At 38.0% G+C, this 17256-nt stretch overlaps 1 protein-coding gene across 1 annotated transcript in view; it reads left to right on the plus strand.

Annotated features, from left to right (window-relative positions):
- Window positions 1-17256, plus strand: part of rnf123 (ring finger protein 123) — a 220354-nt gene that overhangs the window by 112373 nt on the left and 90725 nt on the right. Inside the window, exon 7 of the mRNA XM_079807156.1 lies at window positions 4653-4780. Within this exon, the coding sequence (XP_079663282.1) occupies window positions 4653-4780 (128 nt within the window). The remainder of the gene's footprint in view (window positions 1-4652; window positions 4781-17256) is intronic.

A 17256-nucleotide genomic window follows, 5' to 3' on the forward strand; every position in this document is an offset into this window, starting at 1 on the left:
CGAGTGGCACACGGTAGCACACTGAACCGCCGCAACTCTGCCGTGACGTGCCGTCATTATGTTAAGCCCGCCCACCGACTCTATACACGATGTGATTGGCCTGACCAGAGTTTGGTTTTTCCAGCTCGCAGGTCTACCGAGAGTTGTAGACTACACTCGTGGCAAATTAGATTTGCTGCCACTAGGGTGCGTCTAGATTTCTTGGCTAGCGTTCAGTCTTTCTGCTTGCAAATTCCTCCATGTAAATAGCGAATCCGCCATGGTGCAAGCGCAACTGGCTTTTAAAGGTAATGGGAAATGTGACTCTGATTGGTTTATTGCACATTATGCCTAACACACACCTATAACTAGGTACAACCCTTTTGGAGCATGCGCCTGGCATGCCGACCGTTTTTTTCCGTCGTTAAACTAGCAAAAGTGGATTCGGACACGCCCTAAGTGCACCTGCGCCATGCGCTTCAGGCCATGCACTCAGATCGTTAAAACAGGGCCCATAATGTGTTTACGGTAAACATTCACATGCCCACTGACTAACCGGTAGAAAAATAAGTAGCTGTGAAGCCCTATAACTCTATAAAAGCTATTTAATAACCGGTTTAAATCAGTTAAAAACATTATATGACTAATAAAACAATACAACTAATAAAACTAACTCACTATGGTTGGTGGCTTCACATGTCAGTTGGTCATTTCCTGTTAAAGGCTGGTTCTTGCACAGAATAAACACCAAAGTTGACTATAGTTTATGCCGACAGTCAAAAGTGTCTGTGCCTAACTAAAGCTGCTGTATTTTGTCAAAGATCTCTGTTTTTTTTTTTTTTTTGTGGTTTCTGTTGTCTTACCACAAATAGCACCATTAAACTGGGGTTTCTATGCAAAAACAGTGGCACGTGATTTATCGTTATATGTGCATCTGTATTCATTTTGATGACAAAAAGCAAGGATGAGCATTTGAAACGCTGTCAGTTTGAGACTGCCAGCACAGTCGCCCTTAGAGTGCAGCAGGAGGGCTGCCAGGTGCGGGTTGTGTGGGCACTGATCGTGTGTGTGTGATTTATTTATTTTATTTATTTATTTAACCTTTATTTATCCAGGTAAACTGTTTGAGAACCACTTCTCATTTACAAACATGACCTGGCATGTTAGTATTTGTTTACCAGACCTCTCTTTGAGCATTGTTGCCCGTCAAGCCCTGTCATTCTGCGTGTGTACTGTAATGCTAACTTAGCATGACAGCCAGCAGCGCCTTGTAAACACGGCAGCCAGTTGGGTGTGTTTTGTATGCGGGCACAAGCATATTTGCTCAAGTGTTTGTCTCCCAGTACAGATGTCCTAAAGGTTTGCTTGTGTATTTGTACATCTGGTAAAGGATTTAGTTTCTGCTGGAACACCATTTCTGCCACAGAGCATAGCCAGAACTTCAGATTGATGGGAGAATTGCTTGATTCCATTGAAGCTTTCATTGGTCAAGGGCCACCCAAGAGAACTTCTGACCGAAATGTAAAGCCACCAATCACAGTTAGTTTTGTTCCGCGTCATGTTTAGTGGTGTGAATGTGTAAAGTCAATCGATAACGATAACAGACCGGCGTGCATCTAATAAGCTATTAAAGGATTAGTTCACCCCAAAATGAAAATTTCCTGATAATTTACTCACTCCCATCTCATCTAAGATTTTCATCTCTTTCTTTCTTCAGTCGAAGTATTTTGAAGAAAACGTTCCAGGGTTTTTCATCATATAATAGTTTTCAGTTGCAACCAAAGTTCTGAAGTTCCAAATCAATGCAGTTTCAAAGCGATTTGATGGATTCCAGAGGCTCTGCGTGATCCGAGATGAGGAATAGGATCTTATCTAGCGAAAAGATCAGTCATTTAAAAAAACAAAAAAACAAAAAGAATATACTTTTTAACCTAAATTGTTCATCTTGTGCAGCTATGCAAGGTGCTAAAGATGACATAATCACGTTGGAACGGTCACGCTAGACGTAGGCAGAAGTACCGCCCCCGTGTTTACAAAGCGCTCGTGTAAAGACTAATACAAATGCCCTTTACTAAAAACACTCAATTTTCAACTTCAAAATTAGATATATATCGTTGTTTTACTTTTTTTTTTGCTAAAGGGCGTTTGTATTAGTCTTCACACGAGCGCTTTGTAAACACGGGGTACTTCTGCCTACGTCTAGCGTGACCGTTCCAATGTAATTACGTCATCCTTAGCACCTCGCAGAGCTGCACAAGATGAACAATTTAGGTTAAAAAGTATATTCATTTAAATTTCTTTTGAAAATGACCGATCGTTTCGCTAGATAAGACCCTATTCCTCATCTGGGATCACGCAGAGCCTCTGGAATCCATCGAATCGCTTTGAAACTGCATTTATTTGGACCTTCAACATTTTGGTTGCAACTGAAAAGCATTATATGATGAAAAACCCTTGAACGTTTTCTTCAAAATACTTAATTTCTTTTCGACTGAAGAAAGAAAGACATGAACATCTTGGATGGCATTGGGGTGAGTAAATTATCAGGAAATTTTTCCTTTTAGGGTGAACTAATCCTTTAATTCAAGAACGTTGTCACATAATTTTGAAAGTCCAGCGTTTAGTTGATCTTGATAGGCGTTCATTGTCACAGTTCTAAACACGATGGCTTTCCTCTTCCATGAGGGGGTTTAGGGTTTGGTGACTGCTTTCTTTCCAGACACACGTCTCCAGGAAATCCTGTTGAATTCAACAGATGATGACTTCTAACTCCCTTAATTTTTCCCATTTTGTGTGGCATATGCATCAGATGTTGAGCCAACGGTCCATGGGCGTGACGTCTCAGACTAAGACTAGATCCGACTTGGTGGCAGACCTTTATTCCCCCAAAACTTATCCGTAAGACTGCAGGCGACAGTATTCAGTGTTTTTTCTCTATGCCCTGCTCTGTTGCTCTGTTTCCCTGTAGATGCAGCTCACTTTCAAACCAATAATTTCACCCACATAAGCAAAGGAGGAAAAAAAACCCCATCCATATTGCATTATTAAAGGAAGTCCCTTTTTCCTTTGCTTGCATCATGAGGCATTGTACATGAGTGGGTGAATGCGGTCGGAAAAACACACATGAAAAATTGATCAGTGAGGTTTAGATGTAAACAGCAGGTGCGTCGGGATGGTGGGGAAGCTCTGCTCGGGTTTTAATGCACAGCCATTAGGGCTGAAACTCCATAAATCATCTGCCCATGGTACTCTTTTTTTGGAGAAATGGACAAAGCAAAAGGATTTCACTTTGAATCTTTTGACTGTCAGCAGAAGTGGTGGATAGATCAGTTCAACATCTGATGTGCCCAGATGTGCAAATAGGGTTTATTTCTTTCTGAAGAAGCATGGCATGTTTATTTGTTAGAAGTTTGTTGACCCCATCACATGAGATGTGCATGACAGGAAGAGCTCTGTTTTCTCACAGCCTGACAGCTGCGCACCAATGAGCAATGTCTGCGAGTCTGTCTCTCCCTCTATCATTTTGCTAAGTCAAGCATCACTATTTCTACATGGGGTTAGAGATTTGTTTAAAAAAATGAGAACCATATTGTGGGCAGTGCTCTGACATACGGTGCAAAGAGTTTGGGGCACCCAGAGTTTGTCCTGTCCTGTCTTTCCTGATCCCATTCCCCTTTCTCCTCTCCATTTGTTTGACCTGAATAATAGCAGGGATGTTTGTAAGCAGGAATTGTTGAGCAGGACTTATAATAAGTTGGCTGTTTTGCTGTGTTTGCTTCTGTTGTCATAAGTGGCAGATTTTGTTATAGAGCAGCAATGTTTCCTCCTGCGCAACTGTCCATTCTCCATTCAGTTGATATCCTAAACTTAACAAATAAATTAAATGTTCTGGGATTTTAATCTGGATGGTTCAACTGTTTAATTCTAAATAATTAATATCATTAATAAAAATAATTATGAATATACTTTCTGTGAAGGCTGGGACTGACCTAATTTGTTAATTAGTTAATTAATTAATCTACATTGTTTAACTTCAAAAATAATTAAAAGAATAAAAGAATAAATATTGTTTTTGTTGATGATGATGATTTTTATATTTATTATTTAAAAATATTAAAATTATTATACTTTCAGTGAGGACTTTACGTAGTAAATGAGGTTTTTCTGTGAATGAATCTTAATTGTTTAAATGGATAATTCACCCAAAAATGAAATTTTTTTCTTACCCTCAAGCCATCAAGGTGTATATGACATTCTTCTTTCAGACGAATACAATCAAACTTATATTAATAAATGTCCTGGCTAATCAAAGCTTGGTAGCCCAACGGCAGCCCAAAAAAGCGCATTCCATCCATTATAAAAGTATGCCACACTTTTTTGGACTTCAAATTTCAAACTCTGATTGTTTTCGTCTGAAAGAACAATGTCATATACACCTAGGATGGCTTGAGGGTGAGTAAATCATGGAGTAATTTTCATTTTTGGGTGAACTATCCCTAGTTAAGTTACTTTTTATGTAAAGTTATGTGTTACTTTTTTTTGCGTTACTTTTCTCCCCTGGGCTGGGCTTGCTTGTTTGTTTTTTAATAACAAAAAAGTTTAAGCCTGTAAGCATGAAACAGCCCGACAACCACCCACGACAACATGAACATCCTCATTTGTTTGTCTTCCAGGATCTCAAGGGCTGCATCTGTGCTGTTGTCGGATCCTTGCTTCCAACTTCGCTCCATCCAGTACCTGCTGGGAGAAGAAGAGGGTGGAGCCATCGGCGCTGACAGCAAACACTTCTCTCTGCACGCATGTAAGCCATGACTAAAGTTACACATCCAGCCAGGACACACGACTTGGTTTTGGGGCTAGTGGTTGAAATCGCAACAGCATCTCACTTTTGGATTTTATATTTAGTCCACATTGTATTTGTCTCATTGCATGCTTTAATATGCAATGTTTTACGGTCTAAATATACTCCTATTTCTTAGAATAGTCTTCCATATCCAGTGATGTGAAAGTGATTGTGTGTTCTTAAAATAGCCTCTGCTCCGTCATATCACTCAGCTCTAATTTCAAACGCTAAGATCAAATTCATGCAGTGATTGAGATGTATTATAATTATAATCTGCTATATATTGGCCTTTACATCAATTATTTATTTCCTCTTAGCAGGTGAAATTTAGATGGACATCTATTTTATTGTTGAACAGTTTTAGCAATTGTTTAAAAAGATTTACAGCTATATTTTTATATTTTTCTACAAATTTTATTTTAGTCAGATTTCCTGTATCTTGTCTGGTTGAGCGTTATGCATTATACATGGAGGTCATGGGTTTAATTCCCAAGAAAACAAATACTAAAACATTTGGTTACACTTTATTTTAAGTTGTCATTGTTACAGTGTAATTATATATTTAATTAAAGATATTATTTAATTAACAGCGATGACAGGCCCAGGCCGGTGGCATCGACACCCCGGTGGCATCAGCTTTACTGTGCACGGCAGGCAATAGGCATTTAAAAAGGAAAGTATTTTTAAATCACTCGAATATGCCACATTTACTGCAGCAGCTGGTGCCATTATGACCATAAGCCACACCCATGATGTAATTTAAATATAGATGAATTTTAATGTCATAGGATCTAATAGGTCACTTTCAAATATGTGCAAAGTTATCTTTTGCGGCTCAAAATTTTGTAAGTCCAGAAGGCGAGTATTTAATTCAAGGTGTTTGTATAGTTTTTTGTTATTTTTAATTTTTTACTTATTCACACTAAAGTGATAGTTATTTGTGATAGCCTATGATATGAAAGGGTTGAATTATCACCATCAAGAGAGAAAGTGACACACACATAGTGGGAGAGAGAGAGAGAGAGGACACCCCACCCCATACACACACACACACACACACACACACAGTGAGCCTGAGAGAGTGAGGGGGAGGAGAAGGACAGACAGAGAGAGGCACAGTGAAATGCAGAATAAATATTTTAAAGAAATAAATATATTGATCTGAAAAATAGTACATTCATTTTAAATTCATCCAGGTGAAATTACCGAACATACAATCTTAATTTAATTTAAATCGAACTATGATTTTACAAAATATGAGAAAATTTCTGTTTCCCTTTCTTGTTCTTATTTAATCCCTCGCCATAGCAGCATCGTTTGAGATATTCTATAATCGTTATCAATATAGCATCTTCAGTGTCTTTGTTTCATGTTGACCCAGTTTGGTGTTGATTCCATGCATCTCCTACGAGGAGTTTATAAAAACTCAGAGCCTTTTTATTCAAAATTGTAAAGCAAAATATCTCACTTCCTGTTGGTCGGAGCTAATGACTCTAAATTAGAAAATTGTCCGGCTTGAAGAGTACAATATAAATACAGAGTTTGGTGACTGTAGATAAAACTAACCCCCCCACTTTTGTCAAAAGATTGCGCAACTGAGCCCCTCCACCACGCCCGTTTCTAAGTCTTTGCCTGCATCTTCTGGACGGCATCTCTGATGTGTCTGTCGAGGTTCGGGCAATTTCAAGCATGCTAACAGTGTCAAAAACACCCAAAAAGATTATTAAACTTTGACATGTTGCCATGGCAACATTATTTAAAATATCAGGAATCCATTCATATGTCTATATCTGCCATGTTTTGACATTATACTGATGAAGTTTGAAATAAATCGGGTGAAAATAAGACAGTGATTTAAAGCATTTTTGAAAGTGACACTCTTCCTGCTGCCAGTTGGTGGCACTATAACTTTGAATATTGGCATGTAGATGTCTTCAAGCCAGGACTCTTATCAAACATGTGAAGTTTGGGGCAGATCGGACATTGTATGCCAGAGTTACAACAACTTCCTGTGTCATGGCGAAACATCAAAATTTGTGAGGCCGCCACGGACATGCCCTTCAGCGAAAACCCAAGATCTTCGCAATTTAACTTCGCAAAGGCCTTTAGATTAGACAGTGCAAATGTGATGTTGATCTGATTAAATCTCTAGGAGGAATTTGTTAAAGTACAACGTCTGACAATGGCAAAAAAATTTAGGAAAGAAAATTCAAAATATCTCACTTCCTGTTGGTTTTTCAGATTTGACGCCTGGGGACTTTTTTGTAGGCATTGGGCTGTTGAATGCATCTATCGAATTTTCATACTCATATATGAAACGTATCATGAATGGCGCTTAGTTGAAATTTTGTAGGTGGCGCTATCGAGCCATTTTACCACACATAATTCTGAAACCCATATCAGATGTAAATTTTCACCACTTCTGATGTGTGTGCAAAGTTTCATGAGTTTTCAAGCATGTTTAGGCCCTCAAAAATGCAATTCACTTGGGATAAGAAGAATGATGGGCTGAGCAATTACAATACGGTCCTCACACCTCAGGCCCTAAATATCTGATTTCCTGTTGTTCGGAGCTAATGATTGTAAATTAGAAAGTTGTCCAGCTCAAAGAGAACAATATATATATCCGAGTTTGGTGACTGTAGATAAAACTAACCCCCCCACTTTTGTCAAAAGATGGCGCTACTTTTGTCAAAAGATGGCGCAACTGAGCCCCTGAACCACGCCCATTTTTAAGTCTTTGCCCAAATCTACTGGATAGCATGTCTGATGTGTGTGTCGAGTTTCATGTAATTTGAAGCATTGTAAGAGTCTCAAAAACATAGAAAAAGAAAATTATAGTTTGATGTGTTGCCATGGCAACAATATTTAGATTATCAAGAAGTGCTTACCAGGTTTATATCTGCTATGTTTTGACATCATACTGATGAAGTGTGAAGTAAATTGGGTAAAAATAAGATGATGATTATAAAGCATTTTGAAAATGACACATTTCCTGCTGCCAGTTGGTGGCGCTATAACTTTGACTCACAATAGTGAGACCCATGTGATCGGCCTCTTAAAACAAACACACAGCTGAAGTTTCGTCCAAATCAGTCAATGTTTGCAGAATTTATAAAACACTTCCTGTTTCACTTTTCTCGCCATAAATTTGTCTCCTCGCCACGGCCAAACCATTAGAGATATCAAAAATCCGCTCGCAATTTAGCATCCTCAATATGTTCACTTCATGCTGACCGAGTTTGGCTCTGATTGGGGGAATCTTCTAGGAGGAGTATATCAAATTCCAGAGCATGTGTTTTCCGAACAACCCAAAATAGCTCACTTCCTCTTGGGCTGACGTATAACATAGAGCACAAAAGTTTTTCGGCCAGATGAGCTCCATATGTGTACCGAGTTTCATACATGTACGTGCAAGTGTGTTTGATATATGGACCAAGTTTTCAGACCCCACTTAAGGGGGCGCTGTTGAGCCCCCCTGCCATGCCCGGGTACCAGCTTTGGTCCGGCCCTGATGGCCGCAGATTCCGATGTGTGTGCAAAGTTTCAAGAGTTTTTGAGCATGGTAAGGGCCCCAAAAGTGCCCGAATAGTCGAAAAAACTAAATTGTCCTTAGAAGAACAATAGGGCTCTGCGCACTTTCAGGGCTTGGGCCCTAATAATCTTTAGGGGAACAATAGGGCTCTGCGCCCTTTCAGGGCTTGGGCCCTAAAAAAGAAAAGAATAATCTTTAGGGGAACAATAGGGCTCTGCGCCCTTTCAGGGCTTGGGCCCTAATTACTGAGTAATAATAATTAACAACATGTACTTTGTTACATAATTAATTATAATTAGTTACATTTATATAGCGCTTTTCTAGGCACTCAAAGCGCTTTACATAGAAGGGGGGAATCTCCTCAACCACCACCAATGTGCAGCATCCACCTGGATGATGCGACGGCAGCCATATTGCGCCAGTACGCCCACCACACACCAGCTGATTGGTGGAGAGGAGACTGAGGGATGATACCAATCGTATATGGGGATGATTAGGAGGCCATGATGGACAGGGGCCAATGGGCAAATTTTGGCCAGGATGCCAGGGTTACACCCCTACTCTTTATCGAAGGACATCCTGGGATTTTTAATGACCACAGAGAGTCAGGACCGCGGTTTAACGTCTCAACATACTTAGGGTTATGGTAGGATTAAGGTTTAGTTGAGTGTTAGTTGCATGTTATTATGCATAATTTACTTGCTATGGTAAGTACATGTAACATATGTAAAAGTAAAATAAAGTGTTACCAAACATTTGAAAGTCACTTATATTTGGACAGCATTTTGATGAGAGACCTTTTTTTTGAGGCTCATTCAATCAGATTTTAGATCCCTAACTATCCTTATTATGGCTTGAAGTAATTAAAAAAATTATATAATTAATAATTATATGCTGATTACTAAATCAAGATATGTCATGATTAATCACATTAGTGCTGGGAGGTATACCGGTTCATACCGATTATTTTTGTTATGATATGAATTTTGATTATTCCGCAATACCAGTAAATGAAGCTTTAACAACGTTCGGAACTCTGCGCAGCGCAACACTGTTAGAGAGGGGTCCCGTTTCACTATTGCACTGAAAGGACACAGCTGAGATCACATTACAGCCTCCGAAATCGCCCCCTAAACCACTATTCCCTACACTATCCACTAATATAGTTCACTTGAAGGAGTGAATGAAAAAGAGTGAGTGAATTCGGACCACCGTTGTGTTTACATCGGCTGTACACCCATGGGCGTAGATTACGCAGGGGGACGGGGGGCACATGTCCCCCGCACTTTTAATAAAACGTACATTCGTCCCCCGCACTTTTACCAGGTCGCACCGGTCCTAGTCGAACCGCTCCGTGAGGGATTCGAACCGGCGTCTAGTCGCACCGCTCTTACTGGCCTACGTCTGTTACACGAGCAAGTTCGTTTACGTAGAAGCCAACGTAAATAAATTTAGATTTAAATTCAAAGACACAAAATAATCTATACATGACCTGTCATTTTATTCGTATCCAAAAATGAGGCGATCTGAACACTATGAAGTGCTAACACTCTCGTGCAACACTCCTATTCATACTCGAAGCCATAGGGCGCACTCTCAAAGAAAAAACAAAACTGATTCGTAGAAGTAAAACCCTGTCACGTTCCAAAGGCATTCAGCACTGTAGCAGCAGCTGAATAAAAATAATCACTATGACTGATGAAACGTGACAACAAACACGATTGCGACAATATATGGTTTGTGTTTTTCCAGCCATCTCAAGGTATTTATTGACCATAAAGAATATGAATAATGCAGTGCTAACTGACAGCCTTTTTAATGTTTAGTATCTTCTGCTTGCCAAGGCTGCATTTATTTAATAAAAAATACAGTTAAAACATTAATATTGCAAAATATAATCACATATATATACACAGATGTTTTAATTTGTTATGATATAGTAAAGTGTTATTTATTCCTGTGATCAAAGTTGAATTTTCAGCATCATTACTCCAGTCTTCAGTATCACATGATCCTTCTGAAATCATTCTAATATGATAATTTGATGAAAAGGAAACATTTATGATTATAATCATTGTTGAAAACAGCTGTGGAAACCATGATGCATTTTATTTTTCAGGATTTTTTAATGAATAGAAAGTTAAATGAACAGCATTTATTTGCATTGAATAAAGCATAAATATATTGTTATATTATAAATGCCACTTGATCAATTTAATGCATGTTTGATGAATAAAAGTATTAATTTCTCTCTTTTTTTTATCTTACCACAAATGTTTGAATAGTTTCATGATTTCCAGAAAAATGAAGCAGAACAACTGTTTTCAACATTGATAATAATCATAAATGTTTCTTAAGCATCAAATGATTATTATTAGAATGATTTCTGAAAGATCATGTGACACTGAAGACTGGAGTAATGATGATAAATTCAGCTTTGATCACAGGAATAAATTACAAAGATTTTTTTCTTTTTTACTATATATTCACACAGCTGCTTTACATTGGGATAATATTTCACTGTATTACATTTTTACTGCATTTTTTATTAAATAAATGCAGCCTTGGTGAGCAGAAGACTTATGTTTACAAACTTTTGATAGGTACTGTATATTTTTTGCCTTATTCAGTGATATTTTTTTTTACAAAGCATAAAATCCATGGGGACTTAATGCACAAGTGTTTGTAGTACATAAACCAATAATAATATTGGCATAACATATAGGAAAAACATTATAGATATTAGTGGTTATTGTTCAGCAGTGTATTTGATATCTTACTGAATTTCATCACCGCCAGCGGGACGCACCTATAGCCGACAGCTTAGCTGATGAAACGTTTGCCGCCGAATACGTCACTCCCATTTCTTGCGAGATGCCGCGGCCGACTAGCCGGCGGGCTGCCTGCTTCATTTTCTCTGGCGATTGCCTCCGCCTAATGGACCGCGGCCTCAAATTCGACCAGTCAGACTTCAAATTTAAACAGTGTTGGTCAATTTGACCCATAATGGATGTAATACTTTTTTTTTTTTTAGCATAATAGGAGGATTAAGAAAGTTTGAAAGTTCATTTTAGGATATTGAACACTTTTATTTTTGTATTGCCCTTTTTGTATTTCTTTTTGGACTGACTTTAAAATAGACATGACAAAAAATTAGAACTTAGAACTTCATGACATTTTACTTTGTTTTCAAAACCCATATTTTTCTGAAAAACAAAAATATATTATAAATTATTTAATTATTTTGGAAAAATTCTACATTCATAAGACAAGAATAACTCAAAAGAAGCCCTCTAATATAACCTTTTATAAAGCTGATTTTTACAATATACTTTGAAACCCTTTCAAACATGAGGTCGCAAAACAAAAAGCTTACAAAAACAGAAACCTGAAAGCTTTTCAATTTCATGTGACTGCCTTAATATTATAAAGTATTTTCTATCTCAGAACCGCGATGACACTATGAATTATTCTGATACACCGAAGACAATGATGTAAGTTAATAAATAGACTGACAATTCAAAGAAGAATGGGCAAAAAAGTAAATGCTTTATCCTTTCTGTGTCAAACTTATGTGTATTTGTTCAGAGACTGTAGTGCTTTTAAATGTGTTGAAAATATCCTTACACCTTTTAAATGTTCTTCCGTGTTTCTCCCTCATTTTGGCAGTTTGTTGTTATATAGGGTTAGATTTTTAAAATGCTTAAGGTGCCCTCAACTTTTCTCTCCGTGGTTATATTTTAATATTTAAAATTTAAGACATCCATTTCGCAAACTTGTTTTAAATCTTTTTGTTTTATATAAAGTTTTTAATATAATTGATTTACTAAATGTCCATGTTAAAGGGGTGATGAATTGAGAAATCAACTTTCCCTTGAGCTTTTAATATATAAAAGGTCATGGTAATATAAGAATATATATATAATATATATATAATATAAGAATACAAGTTTCAGAGCTGAAAACTCCCTTGTTAGTCAAAGAAAAGCTTTTATAGACACCAGGCCCAGCAAACGATCGGTCTCAGAATATGCCAGGCTATGACGTGAGAGTGTAGTGAAGCACCGCCTCAACAGAAGAAGAACAAAGCCTGATTCTGTAGGTCTGCCCACCGACTCGTGATTTCAATATTATGATTCCAATATTATGAATGCATGGATGAACTTTGATCCAGCTCACATGGGGAAGACATTGCACGTTCATTTGTTAATTTGAGTCGTTTGTAAACAAGAGACTGGATTTGCAGACAGGATGAGATTACATGAACGAATGAAGCAAAACACTAATGTGAGTAAAAATGTTTTTTTTTATTTGTGATAGTATTGCATTGTTACAGATCGTTTGATATCTATGGATTCTGTGTACGTGTACATAGAACAGGACATACCTTAGCACGCTGTCACAGGCTGGAAAATACTTTATTTGTGGTGTTCTTGGTTCATTACTGTCTTGATGTGCGTTGTTCACTCTCTTGACTCGATATTTGAAGGGTGCGTGAGTGTGTGTGTGTGTGTGTGTGTGTGTGTATGGTTCGCGGTTATATTCATTGATCGGGCGGGCCAAGTAACGTTAATAAAAAAAATATTCCAATCAATCGCGGGTGGATGCGAGATGAATCATTGTGTTTGTTTGATAAAGACATTTTGCGAGCCCTGGCTGTGGGCTGGGCGATTAATTCCGATTGCCGTTTGCCACACGCTGTCACTGACAGGGGGAGCAGAAGCTCAATAAATATGCAAATCTTATCCAATCCTAGCCATGGGCATTTACTTCCAAGTCTTTAGTGCGGCACGCCCATCAAAACTGAGCGTGTCTTGAGAGAGCCTCAAAACCAGGTCAGAAAATAGCCTATTACTTATTCATTATGATGTTTTTGAATGTAAAAACCACGCGAACCATGACCCCATTAAATCAACAGCCCTATTTAAAATGTCATGTTTTGAGGGATCTGTATTAAAGTAGCAATGTAACTGACATCAGGAAATCCTCTCCCAACTGTACTGCAGTGCTAATCGATTCCTCCCGCACTGAATCTCAGGTCTACTCTAACTGTCCAGACCATCCACCCCAATCCACCACTTTACTGTAAAAGGCCTTGATTAATTATTTACTTAGTGGATGCATTTCCATGTACATGTACTTCATGCCAACACATCTAAACTGCTCTACTAGGGAAGAGAGTCAGGCATAACAACAAGGTCTTTAGGCAAGAACAACGCTTGAGAGTTTGTTTACAGCATGAAAAGGGAAACCTTTTTGATACGCTTTAACACCCACCAAAAAACGTTTTGTGGGGGGTATAATTTATAGTTGCATTGCGATTTCTTTCTTAAAGGGATAGTTCACCAAAAAATGTAACTTCTGTCATCATTAATTCCTCGCCCTCATGTCGTTCCAAACCCCTAAGACCTTTGTTCATCTTTGGAAAACACAAATTAAGATATTTTTGATGAAATCTGAGAGTTCTCTGACCCCTCCATAGACAGCTATTTAATTAACATTTTCAAGGCCCAGAAATGTAGTAAAGACATCGTTAAAATAGTCCATGTGACAACAGTGGTTCAAGCTTAATTTTATGAAGCGACGATAATATTTTTTGTGCACAAAAAACAAACCAAAAAACGACTTTATTCAACAATTTATTCTCGTCTTAAGTTATTAATTGATGAAAATATTAATCCGGCTTCTCTCTGTGAAGGTGCGCATTTCTCCATTTCAAATGTACATTGACTGAAACACGGCATGTCACAATCTGTAACAAAGCAGGTGAGAGCCAAAATGAGCGTTCGATATCACTGCCATAAACGGTTTTGAATTAAAATTCATCATTACGAGCACGGGATTTGACGTTGCCAGTCGCTGCTAAGAATGGAGAGATGAAGATCGTTGGATAAAGGGCTAAATTTGGATCTGTTCCTCACAAACATATGGATTCTAAAGATTTGGATTATAGCGAACAAATAAAATTGATTTGTTTTGTTTGAATTTATGTTGAATTTATGTTGTGTTTTGGTATATCTTATTGTTGTATCATCAGTTGTTCCAAACCTGTATGAATTTCTTTCTTCTGCTAAACACAAAGGAAGATATTTGGAAGAATGTTTGTAATCAAGCAGATCTTGCCCCCCGTTGACTACCATAGTATTTTTTCACCCTACTTTAGTAGTCAAAGGCTGCCGAGAGCTGCTTGGTTACAAACATTCTTCCAAATATCTTCCTTTGTGTTCAGCAGAAGAAAGCCATTTATACAGGTTTGGAACAACTTGAGGGTGAGTAAATCATGAAAATGTGACTGAAAACATGTATTGATGTGACAATTGAATAGAATAGAACCAAAACATTAATGCCACTATTTTAAAATTCATACATGGGAATTCGTACACGTTCACACTTGGATATGTAAATTATTAACATTTTAGTGCTGTCAATACATCAATATTGTCATGAGATCACGATGCTAAACTGGTACTAAAGGGCTCAAAGTGTGCCAAGACACAACCACCAGCAGCCTGAACCGTTAACATAAGGCAGGACGGATCCATGCTTTCATGTTGTTTATGCCAAATTTTGACCCTACCATCTGAATGTCGCAGCAGAAATCAATACTCATCATACCAGGCAATGTTTTTCCAATCTTCTATTGCAACGTTTCTCAACTGGGCGACCCAAAAGAGACAAGGAAGGATCACAAACTTCTCTAATGAAACTTTAGGGGAATAAATCGACAAAAGACAAAAAAAATGATTTTATAATGTCATAAATAAAAAATAAAAAAATCACTGTGAATATAAAACAATATAGTTACCCAGTATCACAAAAAAACACCTTATCTGGCCAAAGATTTGCACCTTTTAATGTGTGGTCACATTAGCTAAATTTATACAAATTTTTGCGGAAAATTAAGGCCCACTGTCTATCGTCAAAAGTGTTGTGTATCGATGTATCAAGTCACTTTCGAGCAGCTTTCTGTTGGTCAACGCAGCCAATTTGCATGGCCAGCTTGAACCCCTTGAGTTCAATCTGGAAATATTTCACCTTCGCATGAAATTCCCAATCTCATGGATTTCTATTCAATTCTATTCTATTCATAAGGTACATTTTAAAACTTTAGGCCTGTAGCGTCTGGAGTGTCTCTCTCATGGGATCAAAGTGATGAGTCGTTTTGAGGAAAATCAGAGATGCGTTTCTCTTCCTCTGCTCTGCATATAAATTAGTATCCCTGCTACAATGGCTCCAACAAGTCTGAGTTAAATGGCCTCACTGTCACCTTTTATGACCGGCAGAGGTAGCGCAGGCCGCACCGTTATCGCCCTTTTGGAACTTCAAACATATTCCAATCTGTTCAGGCCCAACTCTCTTCCCCCTCCCCATGAAGAGACTGTGACTCCGCATCCATTGCAATTCTCACACACAAACACATTCCTCTTTATGTAACTTGTAATTAAACCCTACCAGAAATATATATGATGAACCTTTTGTTATATGAATGTTGACCACAAAGTATATATGTATGTGTTTGTGTGATGTTAATCTTAAATGCTGAAATTGCTCGGTAAAGAATATTCCGGCTTTGAGATGTTCAAACCAAGGCGTGTTTGATATGTAAATGTTTCTTTTTATTTGTCTTAGTCAATGGTACGAAATATATGATTATGAGATGTACTGTTAGTATGTTTAGTCCTTTTGGAGTAAAACTTTACTGATTCTGTCCTCCCGCAAGAACATTCCATCGGGTAATAAAGTCCGAACAAAGAAATTCTCTCCCGCCTGAAATTCACACCAATGATTGGTCATCTCAGGAAAGATGGGCATAGGTTAATGGACTTTAAAGGACAGTAACACAAGCATATCTTTGCTCAGTCAACTTGCAAGGACTCCGACGAAACAAATTTTCTTTTCCTCCCATCACAACCAGCTTGGCTGGGCCGCGCCGACCCAGCCAAGCTGGTTGTTTCCTTTGAAGATAGACATGCTCCGCGACACGGCCAGCGGCGTGCTCCATCACTGCGCACGAGGAACCATCTTAGCTTGGACGAGATGAACTTTCCCTTCCCAGACACTCGCTTCTAAACACCTTTAAATCTCCCGCGGACCGACCAAGCTCCAGAAGGACCAAATGAGAGAGAGCTTCAGCGCATGAACGCTCTGAGAAACGCCAACGCACGCATCTTGCTTTACACAACACAAAGAAACCATGCAAGTATCAATTCTATTGAAATTTAGATGCGTTTTAAGATTGTACCCCTGTTTAAGGTGATGAAGGTTCTTGCTGGCTCTAGTGGTTACGTTTGGGAAGGTGTCGGATCGGACACGATCATACCCTTCTTCCTTTCCCTTCTCCTCATCCTCCTTTACTTTCCATTATTCTGTATATACATGTATCCTTTATTTAGTCGTATGTAATCGTAGTATCAATGATTATTAAAACCATGGTATCCACGTTTTGATTGTCATTGTTGTTGCTCACAAAACACGAGTCCCTTTAATGTCAGATCTAAGCTATGAGCTCTAATAAGTATCATTGAATGCTTTAATTAATACCATAACTCGGAAAGTTTGTCCTTTGTGGCCAGAGGGATAAACTTCCCGAAAATTGGGTAGAAGAACTAGTGAAAGTTGATAAGGATTGTACTGCTCGTTCGTTAAACAGAATGGATCAGAGGAATTTTGAATCAACTTAGAGGTTATTCTGTGATTATTTAATACAGATATATATCCGTAGTTAATTGCAATTAATTGTTGTTATATATATATATATATATATATATATATTGCATAAATACCTAGATTAGGTATCCCCCTTTTTGGGTGATTTTGGAGATTTATGATTCGATTATAACCTGTTATGATTGATCATAAATCCCTAAATATTAATACCCATAATTCCCTATTAATTTTA

This window comes from Gobio gobio (assembly GCF_949357685.1).
Source record: "Gobio gobio genome assembly, chromosome: 24".
NCBI classification, from domain to species: Eukaryota; Metazoa; Chordata; class Actinopteri; order Cypriniformes; family Gobionidae; genus Gobio; species Gobio gobio.